The sequence below is a fragment of the Coregonus lavaretus genome, assembly GCF_964263955.1.
Source record: "Coregonus lavaretus genome assembly, chromosome: 33".
Taxonomy (NCBI): Eukaryota; Metazoa; Chordata; class Actinopteri; order Salmoniformes; family Salmonidae; genus Coregonus; species Coregonus lavaretus.
In genome coordinates this window covers 4,482,268-4,506,671 of record NC_140020.1, presented here as the reverse complement: position 1 = coordinate 4,506,671, position 24,404 = coordinate 4,482,268, and the positions used below count along the sequence as shown (strand labels likewise).

General features: G+C 45.6%; 1 protein-coding gene across 4 annotated transcripts; it reads right to left on the bottom strand.

The window, feature by feature from the left end:
- Positions 1-162: 162 nt before the first annotated feature.
- On the bottom strand, positions 163-23,723 carry LOC311108513 (serine/threonine-protein phosphatase 4 regulatory subunit 3). Of its 4 annotated transcripts, none has more exons than XM_084151151.1 (15): positions 22,662-23,723; positions 22,007-22,062; positions 21,799-21,897; positions 20,822-21,442; positions 17,535-17,612; positions 17,220-17,336; positions 16,313-16,429; positions 14,596-14,727; positions 13,196-13,298; positions 12,781-12,939; positions 9,251-9,417; positions 5,397-5,539; positions 2,788-2,999; positions 2,285-2,493; positions 163-1,398 (listed from the first exon to the last, which is right to left on the bottom strand). In XM_084151151.1, exons 1-15 carry the CDS (start codon positions 22,810-22,812, stop codon positions 1,288-1,290), a joined length of 2,475 nt encoding a protein of 824 aa, XP_084007277.1. In that variant the 5' UTR covers positions 22,813-23,723; the 3' UTR covers positions 163-1,287. The 4 variants fall into 4 exon arrangements, with proteins under 4 accessions (XP_084007277.1, XP_084007275.1, XP_084007276.1 ...); XM_084151149.1 differs by having other exon boundaries at positions 9,248-9,417; positions 22,662-23,703; XM_084151150.1 differs by having other exon boundaries at positions 5,397-5,536; positions 9,248-9,417; positions 22,662-23,703.
- Between the last annotated feature and the right edge of the window lie 681 nt (positions 23,724-24,404).

The window sequence follows — 24,404 nt, the reverse complement described above, 5'->3', positions numbered from 1 at the left end:
AGATCTGTTTGCGTTGCCAACTGCTGTGGTCATTGTCAAACCCCTATTGGAGTTGGTAAGATGGCACAAACCGATCTGGGACTAGGCTACGGCAAAACAGCAGTGCAGAGATAACACAATTCAGTCTTGCGAGTCGCCAGCACAAAAGGTAGTAGGACATCATACAGCAAAGATAATTTTTAATGGTCCCAAATATTTCTGAACAACTAAGTATACACTCATGTAAAAGAAAACAAAAAAAATGAGAAGATATGACAAAATTGATCACATCTAGAATTCCACTCAATCTTTAATCAAGACGGGATTACAAATTATTTTTCCCAAAAAATCTGCAGTTTCAAAGGGCAAAAAAGGGTCAAACTAGCTCAACCTACTGAGGTCTTTAAAAACCTGTTCAAGTGCGACTGAAAATGTCCTGAACATGTAAAGGCTGGGTTGTTTACAAAAACATGAGAGAGGGAGAGATGGTCAGAGAGAGAGAGAGAGAAAGAGAGAGAGAGAGTAAAAAGACAAAATAAGAAACTGCTGGCTTTTTTCTATCAAGAGGAAGAACTTCCCTCTGAGCGACGACATCAAAAGGAAAAACAGACAGCGTTTTCGCCGCGCCGGTGTCTGCCGTCTCCCGTCTGGTCCTAGAAACTAACTTGGTTAAAAACAAAAACGAAAAAACAACAAAAAACGGACAGAGAAAAGGGGGGGGGGGGGGGGGGGGGGGAGAATGTAGCGGATGGAGGACAGAGAGAGAGGAGCTGAGAGGAGGAGTCAGCGTAGGGGGTGAGTGGTGGTGGTTCTGCTTCTGGATTGGCCGGCCCCATTTTGGGGGTCGCTGCAATGTCCTTCCCTGAGTGGGGGGTTGGGGGTGGGGCAGTGAGTCATGGTCTGAGCCCGCAAGCTCTTTGGGGTTTTTGTTTGTAGCGAGTGTGTGTGTAGATAAATGTGATATTTTAGCTTTGTTGAATTAGAAATCGTCAGTCCGCCCCTTTTATCTGACGCCAATATCGGAAATAGTATTTTCTCCACGCCTTTCTCTCTTGTCCGTTCGTTTGCTGCGTTCGCTCCTAGCTCCACGGCCTCCAGATTGGCACTTGTATATTGGGATTAGTCCGAGGAGACGCGTTTCCATTCATAGTCCACTCCTCAAAAAGAGCCACCATTGAAAACCAAGGGGGTGGGGTCATTCATGGTTTTAACAGTTTTTGTTAGTTTTCTGTGCCTATCGTGGGATCGGTGGAAAATAGTCTGGCGCTCGGAGAGAGGAACAATATTAACGTTTTTTTATTTTTATTATTAGGAGCTCAGCTTGGACTTCTTGGACAGGGGCGGAGTCTCCTCTTTACTCTCGCCGTCCTCTTCCTCCTCGTCGTCGTCGGGGTAGTCCACCAGCCCCACCAGACCTCCCTGAGAGAGATGGAGAGATAATTCATCTATTCAGATCTGATCTTCAGATTTAAAGAAGAAACAAAAATAACTACTAAACTCCAGACCTGGGGGCCACATCAGGACCACAAGAAACTTTCTTGGGGCCCACAGACTGATATCTGCTTCCCATCCAGAGGACTTCTTCCCTATTGGAATCAACCCAATGCACAACTACGTTTATTACTATCGCATATTACATGCCACATATCTTTGGAGTAACCATAGACCACATACGCTGGCACAACAATCTACATAACGGCTGCAACAAGTCCAACCACTAACATAGAATGCTAGCAAATATGTTAATGAGCACCTAACACCACACAAATAATATTTTGCACAATGTTGGCATTACTCAAAATGGCCACCTATAACAGCAGCAAGATGGGTGTTGGCCCCCAGGTAATTTGAGTTTGAGACTCCTGCATTAGACTGTGCAAAGCTAGCAGACACCTCACCTTTCAAGGAGGGATAGTTCATCCAAATAATGCTAATTTGGGGTAAAACTACTGGTTTTTGGTTTGCAAATGCTAAAAGTCAGCGGTTGTTGGCAGTTGCTCTGTAAACAAACCCAAAGTGTGGATTGCAGTCTGTCCTTCTCCAGACTGCTTTCAAGGTAAGGAAAACAAAATGTCCATTTTATACTATGGGTAAACTATCCCTGTCTTCTGTAACACCTAAACTACTAAACCACCTCCCAGCCCCCCCCCAAAATCACCCCATTATTATGCACAGAATGAAGACTACTGACAAACTGGGAGGGTTACCTGGATTTTCATTTTCCATCGGGAAACATTGAACAAATATTTTCTGTTGTTCCGTGCCTTAAGGAACACATGGAGGTGGGTTAGCTACTACTACCCACCTTGGTGGTGACTGCTGTCGGGGGCGAGCCCTTGGCCCCTGGCGATCCTGGGGAGCCTGGCGAGCCGGGGTGCAGCGAGGCGGAGGAGGGCGGGCTGGACAGGCTGGTCTTGGTAGTGGAGCCGGAGAAGGACAGCTTGAAGCTGGGGCTCTGGCGGCCCGACAGACTACTGGACTTGCCCAGAACTTCCTTGTCGTCTGAGTCTTTCACTGTGGGGCCGAGAGACCGAGATACAGACAGTTGTAGGCCGTCAGTTTGACCGTTTTTAAAGACGCAAGACACGACTTACTTCGTTCTCAGTACATAGAGTATGTCAGCTACCGTCGAATGTATGAGCTGCGCTTACATTTTGTTTACTCAGAGCAACAGAACCAATTGCATAATCCCAAAAGTACAAATTCCAAGCCAAAACAGGTGTAACCTAAAAACTGTATTTCACATAACATGTATTTGAACCAGGCCAGTTCTGCCAGCAATTCATGCATTCTTTCCCTGCGACCTACGTTTCTTCCTCTCCATGAACTTGCTGATGGGGTCCATGAGGTCTTCGTTCTCCGCGGCGCCGCTAGTCTTGGTGGTCTTGTTGTCCGAGGGGGGCACCACCGCCTCGCCGTCCTCCAGCTCGTCCTCGTCCGCGTTGAACCACATCTCCTCGTCGTCGTCCAACGTCCGTGCGTCCCGGCGGAAGCGGTGGTTCCTCAGGATGGACCGCATGCTGTGTGAAGGGAGGTGACCAACGGTTACGCCTGACCGTGACTGTAGAGTCGACTTACAGATACATCATGAATAGCAATCAATAAGAACCGGCGGATTCCAAACTGTAAAATGTTTTAAACCATTGGTAAAGCCAATAGTGGAGGGGCATAACTATAACGGCCCCCATGCACTTTTCACAAATTGCCATGTTCTCATTACTGTACAGTGCTCTCCGTTACTCTTTTCTCGTACAGTCATCAGCACAGTGCACATGATCCCAATTCTAGCTTCAAGACGCCGGCAATTAGAAAAAACTAAAAAGTAGATTGTGCTGATTTATTGGCACATTGTACCATGTTGCCTGCCGTAGTTTAAACAGTCAGTGGACAGCGCTAAAACAATGACATATCTTTTAATTCTGCCATCTTTATGCATTTTCGACCATTAGATCGAGTCGCGGCAAAAGACAGTAGCACTAGCCAATCGGATTCCTTCAAAGCCAAAAAACGACCACTCACTCACCCTGTAGCTAACGGCAGTCATTCCCAAACAACCACAGATAGAACGCCCACCACCAACTCCAAACATCACTAGCAGAATTTTGATTCCATCTGTCCTTCCATCCATTAAATCACTCATCCAACCATTGTCAATACATTACCTGTCCAGTTTGGGGTTGTCAATACATTACCTGTCCGCTTCGGGGTTGTCAATACCTTACCTGTCCAGTTTGGGGTTGTCAATATATTACCTGTCCAGTTTGGGGTTGTCAATATACACTGCTCAAAAAAATAAAGGGAACACTTAAACAACACAATGTAACTCCAAGTCAATCACACTTCTGTGAAATCAAACTGTCCCCTTAGGAAGCAACCCTGATTGACAATAAATGTCACATGCTGTTGTGCAAATGGAATAGACAACAGGTGGAAATTATAGGCAAATAGCAAGACGCCCCCAATAACGGACTGGTTTTGCAGGTGGTGACCACAGACCACTTCTCAGTTCCTATGCTTCCTGGCTGATGTTTGGGTCACTTTTGAATGCTGGCGGTGCTTTCACTCTAGTGGTAGCATGAGACGGAGTCTACAACCCACACAAGTGCCTCAGGTAGTGCAGCTCATCCAGGATGGCACATCAATGCGAGCTGTGGCAAGAAGATTTGCTGTGTCTGTCAGCGTAGTGTCCAGAGCATGGAGGCGCTACCAGGAGACAGGCCAGTACATCAGGAGACGTGGAGGAGGCCGTAGGAGGGCAACAACCCAGCAGCAGGACTGCTACCTCCGCGTATGTGCAAGGAGGAGCAGCACTGCCAGAGCCCTGCAAAATGACCTCCAGCAGGCCACAAATGTGCATGTGTCTGCTCAAACGGTCAGAAACAGACTCCATGAGGGTGGTATGAGGGCCCGATGTCCACAGGTGGGGGTTGTGCTTACAGCCCAACACCGTGCAGGACGTTTGGCATTTGCCAGAGAACACCAAGATTGGCAAATTCGCAACTGGCGCCCTGTGCTCTTCACAGATGAAAGCAGGTTCACACTGAGCACATGTGACAGACGTGACAGAGTCTGGAGACGCCGTGGAGAACGTTCTGCTGCCTGCAATATCCTCCAGCATGACCGGTTTGGCGGTGGGTCAGTCATGGTGTGGGGTGGCATTTCTTTGGGGGGCCGCACAGCCCTCCATGTGCTCGCCAGAGGTAGCCTGACTGCCATTAGGTACCGAGATGAGATCCTCAGACCCCTTGTGAGACCATATGCTGGTGCGGTTGGCCCTGGGTTCCTCCTAATGCAAGACAATGCTAGACCTCATGTGGCTGTAGTGTGTCAGCAGTTCCTGCAAGAGGAAGGCATTGATGCTATGGACTGGCCCGCCCGTTCCCCAGACCTGAATCCAATTGAGCACATCTGGGACATCATGTCTCGCTCCATCCACCAACGACACGTTGCACCACAGACTGTCCAGGAGTTGGCGGATGCTTTAGTCCAGGTCTGGGAGGAGATCCCTCAGGAGACCATCCGCCACCTCATCAGGAGCATGCCCAGGCGTTGTAGGGAGGTCAAACAGGCACGTGGAGGCCACACACACTACTGAGCCTCATTTTGTCTTGTTTTAAGGCCATTACATCAAAGTTGGATCAGCCTGTAGTGTGGTTTTCCACTTTAATTTGAGGGTGACTCCAAATCCAGACCTCCATGGGTTGATAAATTTGATTTCCATTGATAATTTTTGTGTGATTTTGTTGTCAGCACATTCAACTATGTAAATAAAAAAGTATTTAATAAGATTATTTCATTCATTCAGATCTAGGATGTGTTATTTTAGTGTTCGCTTTATTTTTTTGAGCAGTGTATTACCTGTCCAGTTTGGGTTGTCAATATATTACCTGTCCAGTTTGGGGTTGTCAATATATTACCTGTCCAGTTTGGGGTTGTCCTGCCTCTCCCTCTGCTGTTCGTAGCGCAGCTTCAGTCCTTTAAAGGTCTGAACGTAGTTCACATCCTCCAGAGCCTTCCAGTAGTTCTCTACTATATGGGCTGTCAGGGACTTCACATCCTCCTGGGGGGAACGGGAGAGTATAGAGGGAGGGAGAAAGAGAGAGAGGGAAAAGGAGGAAGCGGGAGGGAGGAGAGGGTGGCAGGGTGGGATGGGAAGAGGGAGACCGTACCAGTTTTGTTTAATACAATGCACTGTGTCATGCATATACATACACATATACACACATATATACACACACACACACACACACATACATATACACACACACACACACACACACACACACACGTATTTCAAGGCCTACCTTCAAACTCAGTGACTCTTTGCTTGACATCATGGGAAAATCAAAAGAAATCAGCCAAGACCTCAGAAATATTATTGTAGACCTCTACAAGTCTGGTTCATCCTTGGGAGCAATTTCCAAACACCTGAAGGTACCACGTTCATCTGTACAAACAATAGTACGCAAGTATAAACACCATGGGACCACGCAGCCGTCATACCGCTCAGGAAGGAGATGCGTTCTGTCTCCTAGAGATGAATGAACTTTGGTGCGAAAAGTGCAAATCAATCCCAGAACAACAGCAAAGGACTTGTGAAGATTCTGGAGGAAACAGGTACAAAACTATCTATATCCATAGAAAACGAGTCCTATATCGACATAAGCTGAAAGGCCGCTCAGCAAGGAAGAAGCCACTGCTCCAAAACCGCCATAAAAAAAGCCAGACTACGGTTTGCAACTGCACATGGGGACAAATATCGTACTTTTTGGAGAAATGTCCTCTGGTCTGATGAAACAAAAATAGAACTGTTTGGCCATAATGACCATTGTTATGTTTGGAGGAAAAAAGGGGTGCTTGCAAGCCGAAGAACACCATCCCAACCGTGAAGCACTGGGGTGGCAGCATCATGCTGTGGGGGTGCTTTGCTGCAGGAGGGACTAGTGCACTTCACAAAATAGATGGCATCATGAGGAAGGAAAATGATGTGGATATTTTGAAGCAACATCTCAAGACATCAGTTAAAGCTTGGTCGCAAATGGGTCTTCCAAATGGACAATGACCCCAAGCATACTTCCAAAGTTGTGGCAAAATGGCTTAAGGACAACAAAGTCAAGGTATTGGAGTGGCCATCACAAAGCCCTGAACTCAATCCTATAGAAAATGTGTGGGCGGAAATGAAAAGGTGTGTGCGAGAAAGGAGGCCTACAAACCTGACTCAGTTACACCAGCTCTGTCAGGAGGAATGGGCCAAAATTCTCCCAAGTTATTGTAAGCTTGTGGAAGGCTACCCAAAACGTTTGACCCAAATTAAACAATTTAAAGGCAATGCTAACAAATACTAATTGAGTGTATATAAACTTCTGACCCACTGGGAATGTGATGAAAGAAATAAAAGCTGAAATAAATCACTCTCTCTACTATTATTCTGACATATCACATTCTTAAAATGAAGTGGTGATCCTAACTGACCTAAGACAGGGAATTGTTACTATGATTAAATGTCAGGAATTGTGAAAAACTGAGTTTAAATGTATTTGGCTAAGGTGTATGTAAACTTCCGACTTCAACTGTACATACAGTACCAGTCAAAAGTTTGGACACACCTACTCATTCCAGGGTATTTCATTATTTTTACTATTTTCTACATTGTAGAATAACAGTGAAGACACCAAAACTATGAACTAACACATATGGAATCGTGTAGTAACCAGAAAAAAGTATTAAACAAATCAAAATATATTTTATATTTGAAGTTCTTCAAAGTAGCCACCCTTTGCCTTGATGACAGCTTTGCACACTCTTGGTATTCTCTCAACCAGTTTCATGAGGTAGTCACCTGGAATGCATTTCAATTAACAGGTGTGCCTTCTTAAAAGTTAATTTGTGGAATTTCTTTCCTTCTTAATGCGTTTGAGCCAATCAGTTGTGTTGTGACAAGGTAGGGTTGGGTATACAGAAGATAGCCCTATTTGGTAAAAGACCAAGTGCATATTATGGCAAGAACAGCTCAAATAACCAAAGAGAAATGACAGTCCATCGTTACTTAAAGACATGAAGGTCAGTCAATACGGAACATTTCAAGATTTTTCAAAAAACATTAAGCGCCATGATGAAACTGGCTCTCGTGAGGACCGCCACCGGAAAGGAAGACCCAGAGTTACCTCTGCTGCAGAGGATAAGTTAATTAGAGTTAACTGCACCTCAGATTGCAGCCCAAATGAATGCTTCAGAGTTCAAGTAACAGACATCTCAACATCAACTGTTCAGAGGTGAAATCAGGCCTTCATGGTCAAATTGCTGCAAAGGAACCACTACTAAAGGACACCAATAAGAAGAAGAGACTTGCTTGGGCCGAGAAACACGAGCAATGGACTTTAGACCGGTGGAAATCTGTCCTTTGGTCTGACGAGTCCAAATTTAAGAAGCATGGAAGAGGTGGTGTGATGGTTTGGGGGTGCTTTGCTGGTGATTTGTTTAACACTTTTTTGGTTACTACATGATTCCATATGTGTTATTTCATAGTTTTGATGTCTTCACTATTATTCTACAATGTAAAAAATAAAGAAAAACCCTTGAATGAGTAGGTGTTTCCAAACGTTTTGACTGGTACTGTATATACACATACATATATAACATTTTGTTCACAAATTTGTTTACATCCCTGTTAGAGAGCCTTTCTCCTTTGCCAAGATAATCCAACCACCAGACAGGTGTGGCATATCAAGAAGCTGATTAAACAGCATGATCATGACACAGGTGCACCTTGTGCTGGGGACAATAAAAGGCCACTCTAAAATGTAGTTTTGTCACACAACGCCACAGATGTCTCAAGTTTTGAGGGATCGTGCAATTGGCATGCTGACTGCAGGAATGTCCACCAGAGCTTTTGTCAGATAATTTAATGTTAAGTTCTCTACCATGAGCCACATGACCACGTGTAACTATGCCAGCCCAGAACCTCCACAAACAGCTTCTTTACCTGCTGTATCGTCTGAGACCAGCCACCCGGACAGCTGATGAAACTGAGTTTGCACAATGGAATAATTTCTGCACAAACTGTCAGAAACGGTCTCTGGGAAGATCATCTGCGTGCTCGTCACTCAGGGTCTTGACTGCCCCATGGTGGCGGTGAGGTTATGGTATGGGCAGGCATAAGCTACGGACAACGAACACAATTGCATTTTATCAATGGCAATTTGAATGCACAGAGATACCGTGACGAGATCCTGAGGCCCATTGTCGTGCTATTCATCCGCCACTCATGTCTCAGCATGTTAATGCACGGCCCCATGTCGGAAGGATCTGTAAACAATTCCTGGAAGCTGAAAATGTCCTAGTTCTTCCATGGCCTGCATACTCACCAGACATGTCACCCATTGAGCATGTTTGGGATGCTCTGTATTGACGTGTACGACAGCGTGTTCCAGTTCCCGCCAATATCCAGCAACTTCGCACAGCCATAGAAGAGGAGTGGGATGACATTCCACAGACCACAATCAACAGCCTGATCAACTCTATGCGAAGGAGATGTGTCGCGCTGCATGAGGCAAATGGTGGTCATACCAAATACTGACTGGTTTTCAGATCCACGCCCCTACCTTTTCTTTTTAAGGTATCTGTGACCAACAGATGCATATCTGTATTCCCAGTCATGTGACATCCATAGATAAGGGCCTAATTTATTTATTTCAGTGTATATATTTGAAAATTACAATCAAAAGTTAATCACAAAAGGATGAGACATTGGAAGCGGAAGAAAACTCACCACGCGGACATACTCAAACATCTCTATGATGGCCGAGTTCATGAGGTTGTAGCGGGTACCGTTGTTGAGGAAAGCCTTGACCACGGGCTCAAACAGGAAGTTCCTTATGATGTAGCGGTTATAGAACTCGTCCTTCAGACCGATGATCCGCCGCATGAAGCGCAGCGCGCCTGGAGGAGAGGGTAAGGGGGAGACAGAGAACAGACAGACCGACAGTGAGAGTGAGAGTGAGAGTGAGAGAGAGAGAGAGAGAGAGAGAAGGGGAGAGGGTGGAGAAGGAGACAGGGAGTGTCAGCACTGTGTGACAATATAGCTTCCGTCCCTGTCTGCCCAAAGCAGAGTTAGACCCAGGGACCCTGCCACCCAAAGCCAGCCGTGCTAACTGACAGGCCAAGAGACTAGTCTATTACGTTGACTTTTGTGTCTAAGGGAAGGTAACGTCACTTGCACGATGGCCGTTACTCACGTTACTACTATCGCTAGCTACTAACTAGTAATTTCACATCAGCTATACAGTGCATTCGGAGAGTATTCAGACCCCTTTACTTTTTCCACTTTGTTATGTTACAGCCTTATTCTAAAATTGATTAAATACTTTTTCCCCCCTCAATCTACACACAGTACCCCATAATGACAAAGCGAAAACAGGTGTTTAGATATGTTTGCAAATTCATTAAAAATAAAACAGAAATACCTTATTTATATAAGTATTCAAACCCTTGACAATGAGACTCAAAATTGAGCTCAGGTGCATCCTGTTTCCATTGATAATCCTTGAGATGTTTCTACAACTTTTAAAAAAGGCACACACCTGTCTATATAAGGTCCCACAGCTGACAGTGCATGTCAGAGCAAAAACCAAGCCATGAGGTTGAAGGAATTGTCCGTAGAGCTCCGAGACAGGATTGTGTCGAAGGCACAGATCTGTGGAATGGTACCAAAAACAGTCTGCAGCATTGAAGGCCCCCAAGAACACAGTGGCCTCCATCATTCTTAAATGGAAAAGTTTGGAACCACCAAGTCTTCCTAGATCTGGCCGCCCGGCCAAACTGAGCAATCGGGGGAGAAGGGCCCGATGGTCACTCTGACAGGGCTCTAGAGTTCCTCTGTGGAGATGGGAGAATCTTCCAGAAGGACAAATATCACTGCAGCACTCCACCAATCAGGCCTTTATGGTAGAGTGGCCAGACGGAAGCCACTCCTCAGTAAAAGGCACATGACAGCCTGCTTGGAGATTGCCAAAAGGCACCTAAAGACTCTAAGACCATGAGAAACAAGATTTTCTGGTCTGATGAAACCAAGATTGAACTCTTTGGCCTGAATGCCAAGCGTCACGTCTGGAGGAACCCTGGCACCATCTCTACGGTGAAGCATGGTGGTGGCAGCATCATGCTGTGGGGATGTTTTTCAGCGGCAGGGACTGGGAGACTAGTCAGGATCGAGCGAAAGATGAACGGAGGAAAGTACAGAGAGATCCTTAATGAAAACCTGCTCCAGAGCGCTCAGGACCTCAGACTGGGGCAAAGGTTCACCTTCCAACAGGACAACAACCCTAAGCACACAGCCAAGACAACATAGGAGTGGCTCCGGGACAAGTCTCTGAATGTCCTTGAGTGGCCCAGCCAGAGCCCGGACTTGAACCCAATCGAACATCTCTGAAGACACCTGAAAATAGCTGTACAGCCATGCTCCCCATCCAACCTGACAGCTTGAGAGGGGAGAAACTCCCCAAATACAGGTGAATCCTCCATTTGCAACAATTACAGCCTTGCAGACCTTTGGAATTCTAGTTGTCAATTTGTTGAGGTAATCTGAAGAGATTTCACCCCATGCTTCCTGAAGCACCTCCCACAAGTTGGATTGGCTTGATGGACACTTCAGCTCAATAGGGTTGAGATCTGGTGACTGTGCTGGCCACTGCATTATAGACAGAATACCAGCTGACTGCTTCTTCCCTAAATAGTTATTGCATAGTTTGGAGCTGTGCTTTGGGTCATTGTCCTGTTGTAGGAGGAAATTGGCTCCAATCAAGCACCGTCCACATGGTATGGCATGGCGTTGTAAAATGGAGTGATAGCCTTCCTTCTTCTAGATCCCTTTTACCCTGTACAAATCTCCCACTTTACCACCATCAAAGCACCCCCAGACCATTGCATTGCCTCCACCATGTTTGACAGATAGCATCAAGCACTCCTCTAGCATCTTTTCATTTGGTTTGCGTCTCACAAATGTTCTTCTTTGTGATCCGAACACCTCAAACTTCGATTCGTCTGTCCATAACACTTTTTCCTATCTTCCTCTGTCCAGTGTGTGTTCTTTTGCCCATTTTTTATTTTTATTGGCCAGTCTGAGATATGGCTTTTTCTGATGGTTGCTGATAATGGGCCTCTGTACGCCTATGTAGATATTCCATTAAAAATCAGCCGTTTCCAGCTACAATAGCCATTTACAACATTAACAATGTCTACACTGTATTTCTGATCAATTCGATGATATTTTAAATGGACAAAAAAAATGATTTTCTTTCGAAAACAAGGACATTTCTAAGTGACCCCAAACTTTTGAACGGTAGTGTGTATATATAGGCTGATTATTAATTATTATTCACTCGAAAATGTTGATTATTTTGGTTTCTGTTACAAAGTAGGGCTATGCCATTGCCCCTTTAAGAGCTATGTTGCGAAGCTGCGCCTAACATGCTTGAACTCCGGTTGTACCTGCACTTGCAAAACGATGCCACTCGAGCAAGAGAAAGATAAATAAACGTGGTAGCAATGGAAAACTGGGATCCCACTCTTTTTTTAAAAGGCCAAAAACTGCTCACAAAATACATTTGCGTAAACTGCTTTCAAAAGTGTTTTCCTGCGATTGCATTAAGAATGGTTGTGCATTGACTGCTCGTCAGAATACGTTTCCCTCCCTATGGCTCTCGCAACTTGAATGCGCCTCGAGGGGAATATTTATCTCACATAGAACACACAAGCCGACTAGGTAAACTATTCTACTATGGGGTTGTCTGATTTTGTTTTAATAACATTACATTGCAAAAATAGTAGCACTGGAAAGTTCCATCCTGAGTGATAAAGACTAGGCTATACATCGCTGTCTGAGTGATGCGCATTATAGATTAATACATTAATTCCCTTCATCTGAACATTGGAGTGTCAGCAACAATCGTGCATGTCAGTTCAGTGCATACAGCGTAAGAGAAAATAAAATATTTGACATATACATTTATTTGGGAATATATTTAGTAGAACAGAGATGCTTATGTATTAGGCCAAACTACACCCCCCCCCCCCCCCCCCCCCCCAATGTACTGTATATGTGTGTGTGTGAGAGTGCATTATGATTGTTATGAACACACCTATCCCCAAACACACACTGTTAAACCCCCCCCCCCCAGATATGTTTTATTGCGGATCTACAAAAAAACGACCTCTCCAGAATCCATATGACGGAAATCCGTCACAGTAACAGCGAACTTTAACCCCTGACTATACAGTGTGTATGTATGTATATAGGGGACTCACAAAGGGCCAGGAAGGCGTGCTGCGAGGCGGTGAGAACCAGGACCCGGCGCAAGACGTCCTTGTTGATGATGTAGTTCTTGATGTGGTACGTGTGGTGCTCCACACAGAACGTCAGCAGCTCCAGGATCAGCGCCAACAGCTGAGACGTCTGGAAGTCATCTAAAGGGGGAGAGTGTTAACGGTGTGCGTTTGGGGGGAGGGGTGTGTGTGTTCATACCTATCATAAAGCACACACACACACACATACAGTACAGTGGCTCATATGGAGTGTGTGTGTATATAACTTTCAGTGAATGTGTCCATCATCATGATAATCAGAGAACTCACACATTTACAGCGGAACTTTAAAATGTATGGTTTATTTGGCCAGGGACAGATACACGAACACATACATACAGGGGATTGATGGACTCACCTTTGCTGAGTTTGTCGTCCGTGGTGTTGGCCAGCAGAGGAGCAGAGAGGACGTGCATGCAGTGCTTGTAGAAGAAGCTCAGGAACTCAGTCTTCTCAGTTTTCTGCAGGAGGACCAGAGACAAACTGTTGCAAACAGGCGCTCTAGACCAGGGGTTCTCAAACCGCTCGTCTGGGACGCAAGGCAGTTCCACAGCAAGCACACCTGATTCAACTTGTCAACTAATCATCAAGCCCTTCATTAGATGAATCAAGTGTAGCTAGTATGGGCGGCAGGTAGCTTAGTGGTTAAGAGCGTTGTGCCAGTAACCGAAAGGTCGCTGGTTCTAATCCCCGAGCTGACTAGGTGAAAAATCTGTCGATGTGCCCTTGAGCAAGGCACTTAACCCTAATTGCTCCTGTAAGTCGCTCTGGATAAGAGCGTCTGCTAAATGACTAAAATGTAAATGTAGTTAAGGGCTACAACAAAATTGAGAAATGTCTGGGGGTCCCAGAGGAGAGGTTTAAATACCACTGGTCTAGAGGAAGTGCCTAGGGAGTTAATAGTTTTTGGCTTACACTGGGTTTGGGTTTTAAGTTGCGTTCACACCAAGTGATCTCCTTAGTTGCACATACTGGCATGCACCTAAATCTCTGTGTGAAGCCCTAGGTGCGGTGCGTGGTGGAGTCACAAAACAGTCACAGAGCCACTATGAAGTATGCCTAGTAGATTTTAAATCCAGCCCAGGGAGGAGCTAGGAGTCGATTCCAGCCACTATCTCAGGGTCAGAGGAGAGAGGTGTCGTCTCGGGGTCAGAGGGGAGAGAGGTGTGGTCTCGGGGTCAGAGGAGAGAGAGGTGTGGTCTCGGGGTCAGAGGAGAGAGGTGTGGTCTCGGGGTCAGAGGAGAGAGGTGTGGTCTCGGGGTCAGAGGAGAGAGGTGTGGTCTCGGGGTCAGAGGAGAGAGGTGTGGTCTCGGGGTCAGAGGAGAGAGGTGTGGTCTCGGGGTCAGAGGAGAGAGGTGTCGTCTCGGGGTCAGAGGAGAGAGGTGTGGTCTCGGGGTCAGAGGAGAGAGGTGTGGTCTCGGGGTCAGAGGAGAGAGGTGTCGTCTCGGGGTCAGAGGAGAGAGGTGTCGTCTCGGGGTCAGAGGGGAGAGAGGTGTCGTCTCGGGGTCAGAGGGGAGAGAGGTGTCGTCTCGGGGTCAGAGGAGAGAGGTGTGGTCTCGGGGTCAGAGGAGAGAGGTGTGGTCTCGGGGTCAGAGGAGAGAGGTGTCGTCTCGGGGTCAGAGGAGAGAGGTGTGAGAGGCAACTAGACTTTTGTTGGCGATGACCAGCATGTTCCCGGGGTGAGGGGTGTTAGCTCAGGGTGAAAGGGGTAAGGAAGGGTGAGAGGTTAACAGGTAAGAAGCGAGGCGCTCTACTCACGTTGGCGGTAGCCAGCATGTTCTCGGGGTCCACCAGGGTGCGCAGCAGGCCCATCAGCTGCACGGCGCCGCCCAGCTCGGGGTCCGTGTCACAGATCATGTGCTCGATGATCAGGTTGATCAGCAGAATGTCCTGGGAGAGACACGGTGGGAGATACAAGAGAGACTTTAGACAGACACCATTAGCACTGCTCCCCTAGGGACAGAACTAGGATCAGCTTCCCCTCCCCCAAGACGAACCTTAACCATTAGTAGGGGAAATGCAAAACTGATCCAAGATCAGTGTCTAGAGGCAATATCACCACTAGCACTCATGCTACGTTTAAAAACATATAGGTGACTCAAAGAATGTCAGAAGTGGACTACCCAATGTTGCATGTCAGTTTGCTTGGCTGGCTGGTTTGAAGAACATCCTAGCTTAGCTACATCCAAAAATCCAAATTGAATATATATGGCGCTTTGTACAGCCAAACTTCCTAGCTAGACTGTAGGAGATGTTGCTAAACATATCCTGATGATAAACATTAAAATGAGCCTAGTTATTGTTTGAGTTAGCTTAAGACTATTCATGATGACTAACAGAAGGCAAAAGGTTAAACGTTTTAGGCATCATTGTCTCATTGCAAACAATGACATCAGGTTTCGTCCTGGCATGATGAGTCGCCTATGTGAACTCAGCATCATGCACAATGGTGGCGTTCCAGGTCATCTTTATTGCAGTCAAGCTGTACAAATTACCAAAGGATTCAGGATCACAATGCCTGTAAAAGTGTTTAACATCTCAGGAACCTCATTGATGGGATATAAGCCTAGAATTCTCCTGAAATGCACAGCAGCGCAACAGCAAAAATGACAACCTGGAACGCCAGCACTCATAATGTTCCAACCAGGGGTTGGAACCAGTTCAGGGAACAGAACACCGGAAAATAACAACATTTTCAGGAACGGAAACAGAACCGAAAGTGATCTCTAGTGTTCCGGAACAGAACCCTTATTTTAAAAGCTTGAGAACCGGGTAATAATGTTCCGATACTAGTAATGGCCTAAAAATCATGATGTTCAACGCTTCAAACCCGGTCCCCTCCATGTCCACCCGTTTATCGCTCTCTTCCCACCTCTGAAATGTCACTTGTATTACCAATCAAACACGTAAACAACTAGCTTACCCATTCCATAGCAAATTGCTCTATCCGCGCTAATTGCCTCAAGGGGCAGAACAAGATGTTCTTTAGAAATGACCCAGATGCCCATACGGTACGACCTCAAGAGATATTAACATGTTGGGAATGGAGGTCGATTGGAACACTGAAATATCCGTAACTTTGAAATTCACTTAAAAACCAAAACAAGCATTGATTTCATTTAGGCCTAGCCCAATACTGTGAATGTCTGATGCGTTTTAACACACGCAACATTTACGTTTGTCTGTAGCCGATACAGAAGTCTGTTTTTTGTTTGTTTTATATTTGTCCCATTTCGATAGTCCATAACTCTGAGGTTAGCATCTCGGATGTCCTACTATGGTGGATGCATTCATTAGACGAAGACCGTAGCAGATTCAGTTCCAAACTTTTTTCAACGCAAACCGTTTACGCCAAATGGAAAACATTTTGCAATGACCCGTTCCTATAGGACAAATTCAGGCAGGTCCCTCTCCGCTTAATTCTGTTTGGTTCATAGTAAACACATCCCTGGTATAGGGTGAAAGCTGTACTCACGTCGTCATTCTGCTGGGACTCCTGCATGACAAACTCTCGTACCATAGAGGGGTTGTACTCCACCAGATAGGAGAAGATATCGGTGGCCGCGCCGCGCACCTGCACATCATCCATCCCCTGATGGCACGCACACACAGTCACAGAACACAATGGAATAGAATATTAAGGAGTAGAACAGAGTAGACTGGAATAAAACAACATTATTATAAAGTAGTTAGTAAAGGAAAAAACATCTAAGTTTGTTAGTAATTGTTAAAGGCTGATGGCACCTTAGTACGCTGGTCAAAACGATCCGCCAAACGCTTGAATGGAACGGTCCCAAAAGTCCCTTTCCATGTCTAACCCTAATGCCCAAGCTTAATCAATTACATTTTGATTGATTGTTTTTATTCCAGTGTCATACACCTATTGGTGGGGCCAGCTCATTGGTGGCCAGCTTACATGGGCTTATAAGACACTATTATTTATTTACGTGCAGAAAACACAAAACTAAATTACATGACCGCTAAATACTGCACCAATCCCCTCTTCCCCAAAACACATGTAAATATTAAGACTATAAATTGTGGCTTCCTGTATTATACTGATGCTAAAATGTTTATTCTGTTCTACTGAGACATTTACTTTATGTTCGTATTCTCATATTTTATTATTTCTTATTGTTGTTGCATTGTCCAGAAGGAACCTGCAGGTAAGCTTCTCATTGGACGGTGTATGCCATACATACAACTAATAAAACTTTAAACTTACACACAGACCATAATCACGGCAAGAACAGCTGCCATTTTGTCACATTTTACAAACAATACATTTGTCCTTCTCCCCCAGACTATGACAAAATCCTCAAACACGTTCAAGTATTTGACATGTGTATGACCCAGGTCTGGAGTGCTGTGTGTGCTCTCACCAGTACCACCTCTAGTGCAGGGAGAACGCCCATGTTCGACAGCGTCTTGAAGAAGGCTTCTCTGTTTTGAGGTTGCAACGTCTGGGAGAAGGCGCAGAACTCCTTCAGGAAGTTTACCTGTGGGGAAGAGAACTTCATGTTAGCCCATGACTACTATACAGGGTGTGAGAAAAGTGGTAATATTTGACCATTTTGTCAGAATAAACCCTTGTGCTTGATTGACATTATAAAGGCCTGGTTATGAGACCTAGCTTGGTCGGGTATATAGTGGGAATCCGGCATTAGTGGCGTCTGTGCTGATGTCAGTTGGCGTACCAGTTCGTATCGCTTGTCGTCGTCTGTGGACTCGTCTGTGAGCTGTGCAAAGAGGTCGGTCAGGAACTTCTCATCATCCTGACCGGGAAGGAAAGAAAACCAAGAGAACACAAAGGATGAGAAGGAGTATAACGGGATAAAGTTGCACAAGGACACAGATCTACTGTCAGTTTTTGAGTTTGACTCCTAAATGGCTATGGTTAGAGTTGGAGAGGGGTAAGCTGATCCTAGATCTGTGCCTATGAAGGCAATTTGTATCTGAAGCTTGCGTGGTAAATAGGTCTGCTGATGTTTAGCTGTCCCACCATGCTGCGTTTACACTGTGGTTGTTTCAATAGGCACGAAACAAGACCATTTTTTCCCCAAAAGGAAGAAGTACAACACTCATTTGAACTTTTAGTTGAAAAACGTTTTAGCTAAACACAACCCTGACTCACAGGAGACAGACTGGCCAGGTTAGAGCCGTAACAGGAAGTTGAAAACCTCTGCCTAGATAAAGGACCGTTATGAGAAGTCCTCATTAGCGATAGGGGAAAAATAGATTGTTACATATAGGCACATTATTTTTTACTTATATTGCAATATCATTTTTTCTGTTATCGCAATATTATTTTTGCGCTAATGGGCCGTACTGTGCCAAAACTCTTACATTCTATAGCGCGTTCTCTTCTTGTTTTCAGCACTTTTATTTCCATGACTGATCAAAACCTCGTTTTCGCATGGCTCTCTCGTCCCTCTGCGAGCAATGTTTGGAACATTTAAAATCGCAGAATCGGAACACATTTAGAATCGTAATATACTGAACAAAAATAGAACGATTTTACTGAGTTACAGTTCATATAAGGAAATCAGTCAATTTAAATAAATTAGACCCTAATCTATGGATTTCATACGATTGGGAATACAGATATGCATATGTTGGTCACAGAAAGAAAACCAGTCAGTATCTGGTGTGACCACCATTTGCCTCAAGCAGTGTGACATAGAGTTGATCAGGCTGTTGATTGTGGCCTGTGGAATGTTGTCCCACTCCTCTTAAATGGCTGTGCGACATTACTGGATATTGGCGGGAACTTGGTCCAGAGCATCCCAAACATGCGCAATGGGTCACATGTCTGGTGAGTACGCAAGCCATGGAAGAACTGGGACATGTTCAGCTTCCAGGAATTGTGTACAGATCCTTGCAACATGGGGCCGTGCATTATCATGCTGAAACATGAGGTGATGGCGGTGGCTGAATGGCACAACAATGGGCCTCAGGATCTCGTCACGGTATCTCTGTGCATTCAAATTGCTATCGATAAAATGCAATAGTGTTTGTTGTCCGTAGCTTATGCCTGCCCGTACCATAACCCCACCGCCACCATGGGGCACTCTGTTCACAATGTTGACATCAGCAAACCGCTCGCCCACACAACGCCATACACATGGTCTGCGGTTGTGAGGCCGGTTGGACATACTGCCAAATTCTCTAAAACGACGGCTTATGGTACAGAAATGAATTCAATTCTCTGGCAAGAGCTCTGCTGGACATTCCTGCAGTCAGCATGCCAATTGCACACTCCCTCAAAACCTCTGTGGCATTGTGTTGGGTTAACAAAACTGCACTTTTTATAGTGGCCTTTTATTGTCCCCAGCACAAGGTGCACCTGTGTAATGATCATGCTGTTTAATCAGCTTCTTGATATGCCACACCTGTCAGGTGAATGGATTATCTTGGCAAAAGAGAAAGGCTCACTAACATGGATGTAAACAAATTTGTGCACAAAATTTGAGAGAAATAAACTTTGTGCGTATGGACAAATTCTTGGGATCTTTTATTTCAGCTCATAAAACATGGGACCAACACTTTAAAATGTTGTGTTTATATTGTTGTTCAGTGTACATATTGTATCGGCACCTAAGTAATTCCTAGTCCTTGTCACAACAGTTTTACCATAGTTAGCCTAGTTTCAGAGTCAGCAAATTAACTTTGCTTATTGGACAAGCCCAGCTAGTCCCTCCCTGCTTCAGTCTGCTTTCTTCCCTTTGGTGCCTGATGAACACAGCCCATGTCTGTCTGTTTCCCCAACGCAGCATAACTTGTTTACAAAACACTCTGGCGTTTCTACGGAGACTACCAACAAGGCGGGGAGTTGACAATGCAAAAACAAACATAATTTCACCATAAAAGGGATTTGGCCGGCAGGGGATGTAGCTCAGTTGGTAGAGCATGGCGTTTGCAACGCCAGGGTTGTGGGTTCGATAAAATAATGTAAGCACTAACTGTAAGTCGCTCTGGATAAGAGCGTCTGCTAAATGACTAAAATGTAAATGTAATAAAAGCAGCCAATCATTGACAATGGGTACAGCACACACAAGACAAACTAAAAAAAGCACAGGCTTACTGTATAGCAACAACACACAGTAGTCATCTACACTACACCTTATCTGGTGCCTCTGTACTTATACAATGGCTGAACATTTATTTAAGTTCCAAGCGGAGTGGTTAGGGCCAGGCTGACCAAGCAGTGGGGTTAGGGCCAGGAGAATAAACCTGGCCAGAGAAAACTCTGGGCTCCAGGTATGGTTCACAAAGGTTTATATAGCCTGTGTATCAGTCTCTGTACTTCATGTCATTTACCAAAGAGACTGGCCTTTCTGCCATCTTCAAATATGAACATTCTAATTAATGAGCTTGAGGAGATCACCCTCACAGCTATCGTCCAATCACAACACGTTGGTATCCGGTTCCTAAGCAGTTTGTTTGTCCAGATGAAACCAGTCTGTCAAAAGTTGCTATCTCACATCTAAATTCTCTAACTAAATACCACAAAATACCTTAAAATACAACAACTTGCCTAGCTAACAGCTAAATGTTTGCGCATATTGAATGTTGAGATTGCCGAAAGGCCAGTCTCTTCGCCAATGACAAGGAGACTTGTCAGACAGGGGTTTATATGGATATCATAAGAAAAATAAAACCAAAATAAAACCAAACGCAGAAATCGCTGACATTTCACCAGTACAGCACGCTCGCTGCATTACTTCCTCTGGCCTATGTTGTCCTGACTGTGTGTGCTCCCTCTGTGTCCTTATTTCAAATCAAAATCAAATAGTCACATGCTTGGTAAACAACAGGTGTAGACTAACAGTGAAATGCTTACTTCCGGGACCTTCCCAACAATGCAGAGAGAAAAATGTAAAAAAAAAAAAAATACTAGCAAGATAATAATGAGGAATAAATACACAACATATTTGTGTTCACTGTGCATGCATGCCCCCTCCCCGTGTCCCCACCAACTCACCTGCAGCATGCCCACGATCTCCACCTTGTTGAAGAAGATAAACGAGTGCAACGTGGAGAGCATGTTCTCCTCGAACACCGACGGCGTGGGCAGCACCATGTCCTGGATGTACTGCACGCGGTACGTCTGGTGGATCTTGGCGCGCAGCTCAGGGTCGCCAATGGGGATCACCTCCTTGAAGCGGGCAGTCTTAGTGAGGAAGTCACGGTGGCGGCGGGGCGCCGCCCCCAGCGCCGGGTCGTGCTCCAGGCAGCCAATCACGTCCATGATGCACTCCTCGGAGAACATGACCTCGAACAGGGCCGTGCGGTTCAGCAGGAAGATGCCCTTGACAATCTCGTAGAGGTGGTGGAGGCCATCAGCGTTTTCTAGGACCTCACACTGGCGGAAGAGCTCCAGGAGCTTGCGGATGTAGCCCTCGTTCTCCACGGCCAGGGCCAGTTTCTCACGGCGTAAGGGCGAAGGGAGGGAGGAGGCCACAAGTTCGGCGAGCTCCTCGAGGCGGCCCAGCTCGCAGGGCGGGAGCTCGAGCCCCGGGGAGGACATGTCGTCGAAGCGCTCCTCCTCCGACTCATCCACCAGCTCCTGGGTGATGTCCACCGACGGGTCCTTGCCCTGGACCTGGTAGAGATGGGACGGAGACACAGGAGTCAAAAATCACATGAACAAACCAAGTTCTAACACCACAACATTAGGGGAGACACACAAGTCAACAGAGAGACACACAAGTCAAAACACAACACATGAAGGCATTAGATATACACGAACATGCATGCTCTTACCTTTAAACCATACTTAGATTTTCTAAAATTCTAAGTATCTGCTGTTACTTTAAGTGAGTGCTAAACTATTACTACTTAATTATTAGTGGATTTTTGGCTTCTAGCCACAAGACCGAGTTGAGCATGTTCCACCTTAATCTAATACGTACACACACAACAAACGCGCACACACACAGAGAAGAAAAGTGTGATTACCTGACAGATTTTCTCCCAGATCTCATCGCAGCCGGCCTTCTCCTGGAAGCTGAGGGCCAGGTCATAGTTCTCAGCCTCCGACCACACTATCAACGTGTCCTGATGGAAAGAGACAAAACAGCACTATTACCATCACAAATACACTTTTCGAATAAGACAGGAGACATTATACTAACATTCAAGTGTCTTCGTCTAGCAAGTGACTGACCTGTTGTTTCTGGTAGGCTGTGTTTGGGTTAATCTTCGACTCCAGCAGTAGGGAACCTGAGGGTGTGAAGAAACACAAAGCGTGTTAGCAATAACACCAAAAACTAACATGCAGCTTTGCACAAAGACTTCTAAAGCTGAGGTGGACGCAGCTCACTGCTGCAACAGGACGAGAGGGGGGGCTAAATCGGGAGTTGTGTATCTCGGTCCCTCTTTGGGAGGCTGTGGGGGCAGTGTGATTATGTAACTGTAAGGCAATGACATACTGCTTGGACTGAGCAGTGTTTCCAACAGGGGCCTGGCTCAATACAACTGTGGAGGAAAGAGATGGGGCATAATATTCCATGATCACTTCTAGCTAGATAAAAAAAAAAAAGCTATCTGTTTATATATTTTAGTGCACATAGTATGAAGATTCAGGATCAGTGACTTGTATAGGACCTCAAGGGCTCAATGGACCGCCCACTCATTAGATATCGAGGCTCCTCTTTTGACTGTTTTCATAATAGCACACAAAAAACGAGGCTATGTAGTTTGTTTACAGTTAGCTAGCTAGGTGTTATCAACAACATCATCATCATGACATGATCAGAACAAAGAGTATAGTAATCAATCAATGGTTGTGAGTATTAGTGAGAGTATGACAATACTTTTACCTGACTCACCATCGCTCTCCGCTCGCACCAGCAGAGACATGCCTTTCAGCCTCTCTACATAGCCCGAGGAGACGTGTCCCGTGCCGCGGTCGTCCCATTGTCTGTCCTCGTTGAGCGTATACACTTTGACTCGGCGGCGGGTGTCCGTCATTTTGGCAGGTGGTCGTGACCGCTTTCTGTTTACCTCGCACCAACTCTACCAACTGCCTAGTATGGTGGTTGTGAGGATCAACTACTGTAGATCCACTTAGTAAGTAGAGTTCAGAAACTATATTATCTAGCTAGTTATCACTGTTCGCTATTTGTAGCTTGCTACAGATGCTAGCTGGCTTCCACAAAACTTGTCTCGCGCAGACTAGAAAGGCTACGACGCGTCAACTCGCGCTGTCTAGCAGACCAGTTTGCTAGCTAGCTAGTTACACATTCTCCTTCAGAAATTAGCTACACGAACAGTACAATCATAGACCAAATAATACGTATGAAAACTATGTTCGAATGGGAAACATTCAGTGTAATAGTGTGGCTATGTTAGAGGACTTCAGCTATAGTACACTGAGATAATTGCTGTATGCTAGCTAGCTAGCTATCTACCGGAGCTAACTAGCTAGCACGTTAGCTAGCTAGTCGGCTAACTGCCTAGCTACATTCAACATCTTATGAAAACAGTACATTATTATACATAGACAAATACACCGGTTACACCGGTTACATTATTGCCCGTTTACGAACCGCAACCAGTGTCGTTCAATATTGCCCCCGACGTTTCCGATCAGCTATGTGGCTCTCTATAATACGTTAGCTGCTAGCTAGCTATTTCTTTCCCAAGTGTTCCGCCATGTTCTGGCTCCGGGCCGCGGAGAAATCCGTCTCTCTCCTTACTGGGTGTCCTTGCATTTCAAAATGAGGCAGACCATCAAGTTGTAATCGTATAACTCCCCCAATGTTATGTTTCACATACTAACATTATTTGTCATTCATTTCAATCATGTTGCTTATCTAGATAATTGTTAACTGCACCCCCTGTGAGCATTCAGCCATCTTGGGTCCCTTCAGAAAGTCAGTACGGGGTTTCCAGCACAGCAACAACAGGGCAGCACAATAGTATTCAGCTGCATCCCCGCAGAAGCCTGTCACTAAACCCAATACTATCGCCATCTACAGGCCGTGGTTAATCCCTAGTACATACATGTGAACTCTCTTTCCTAGTTTAATTTACTTTCCTCCTTTCCTAACTTCCTTTCCTTCTTCAGTAAAGGAAGAAGGAAAGGAAGCTAGGAAACGAGGAAAGGAAAGGGAGATGGAGAAGGAGCTGAATACTATCCAGGCTCTGTCGTAACCGGCCGCGACCGGGAGACCCATGGGGCGGCGCACAATTTGCCCAGCGTCGTCCAGGGTAGGGGAGGGAATGGCCGGCAGGGATGTAGCCCAGTTGGTAGAGCATGGCGTTTGCAACGCTAGGGTTGTGGGTTCGATGCCCACGGGGGGCCAGTATGAAAAATAAAAAATAATGTATGCACTCACTAACTGTAAGTTGCTTTGGATAAGAGCGTCTGCTAAATTACTAAAATGTAAAGGAGTTAGAGGTGGTAGGGATGGAACGGAATCTAAGAAAGGAGGAAAGGAAGCTAGGAAAGGAGGAACAGATGGGGAGTTAGGAAAGGGAGCGAGGAAAGCGGGAAAGGAATCTAGGAAAGAAAATTATTAAAGGAAAGGAAGCTAGGAAAGAGAGCGAGGAAAGGAGGA

Bases quoted from the DNA above. Each gene is read 5' to 3' on its own strand.
- LOC311108513 (XM_084151149.1), bottom strand. From the start codon at position 22,812: ATGACGGACACCCGCCGCCGAGTCAAAGTGTATACGCTCAACGAGGAC. The intron at 12,940-13,195 runs GTGAGTCCATCA...CTCCCCCTTTAG, and splicing joins GGACGACAAACTCAGCAAAG to ATGACTTCCAGACGTCTCAG. The intron at 5,540-9,247 runs GTGAGTTTTCTT...CGTTCCCCCCAG, and splicing joins TGTTTGAGTATGTCCGCGTG to GAGGATGTGAAGTCCCTGAC.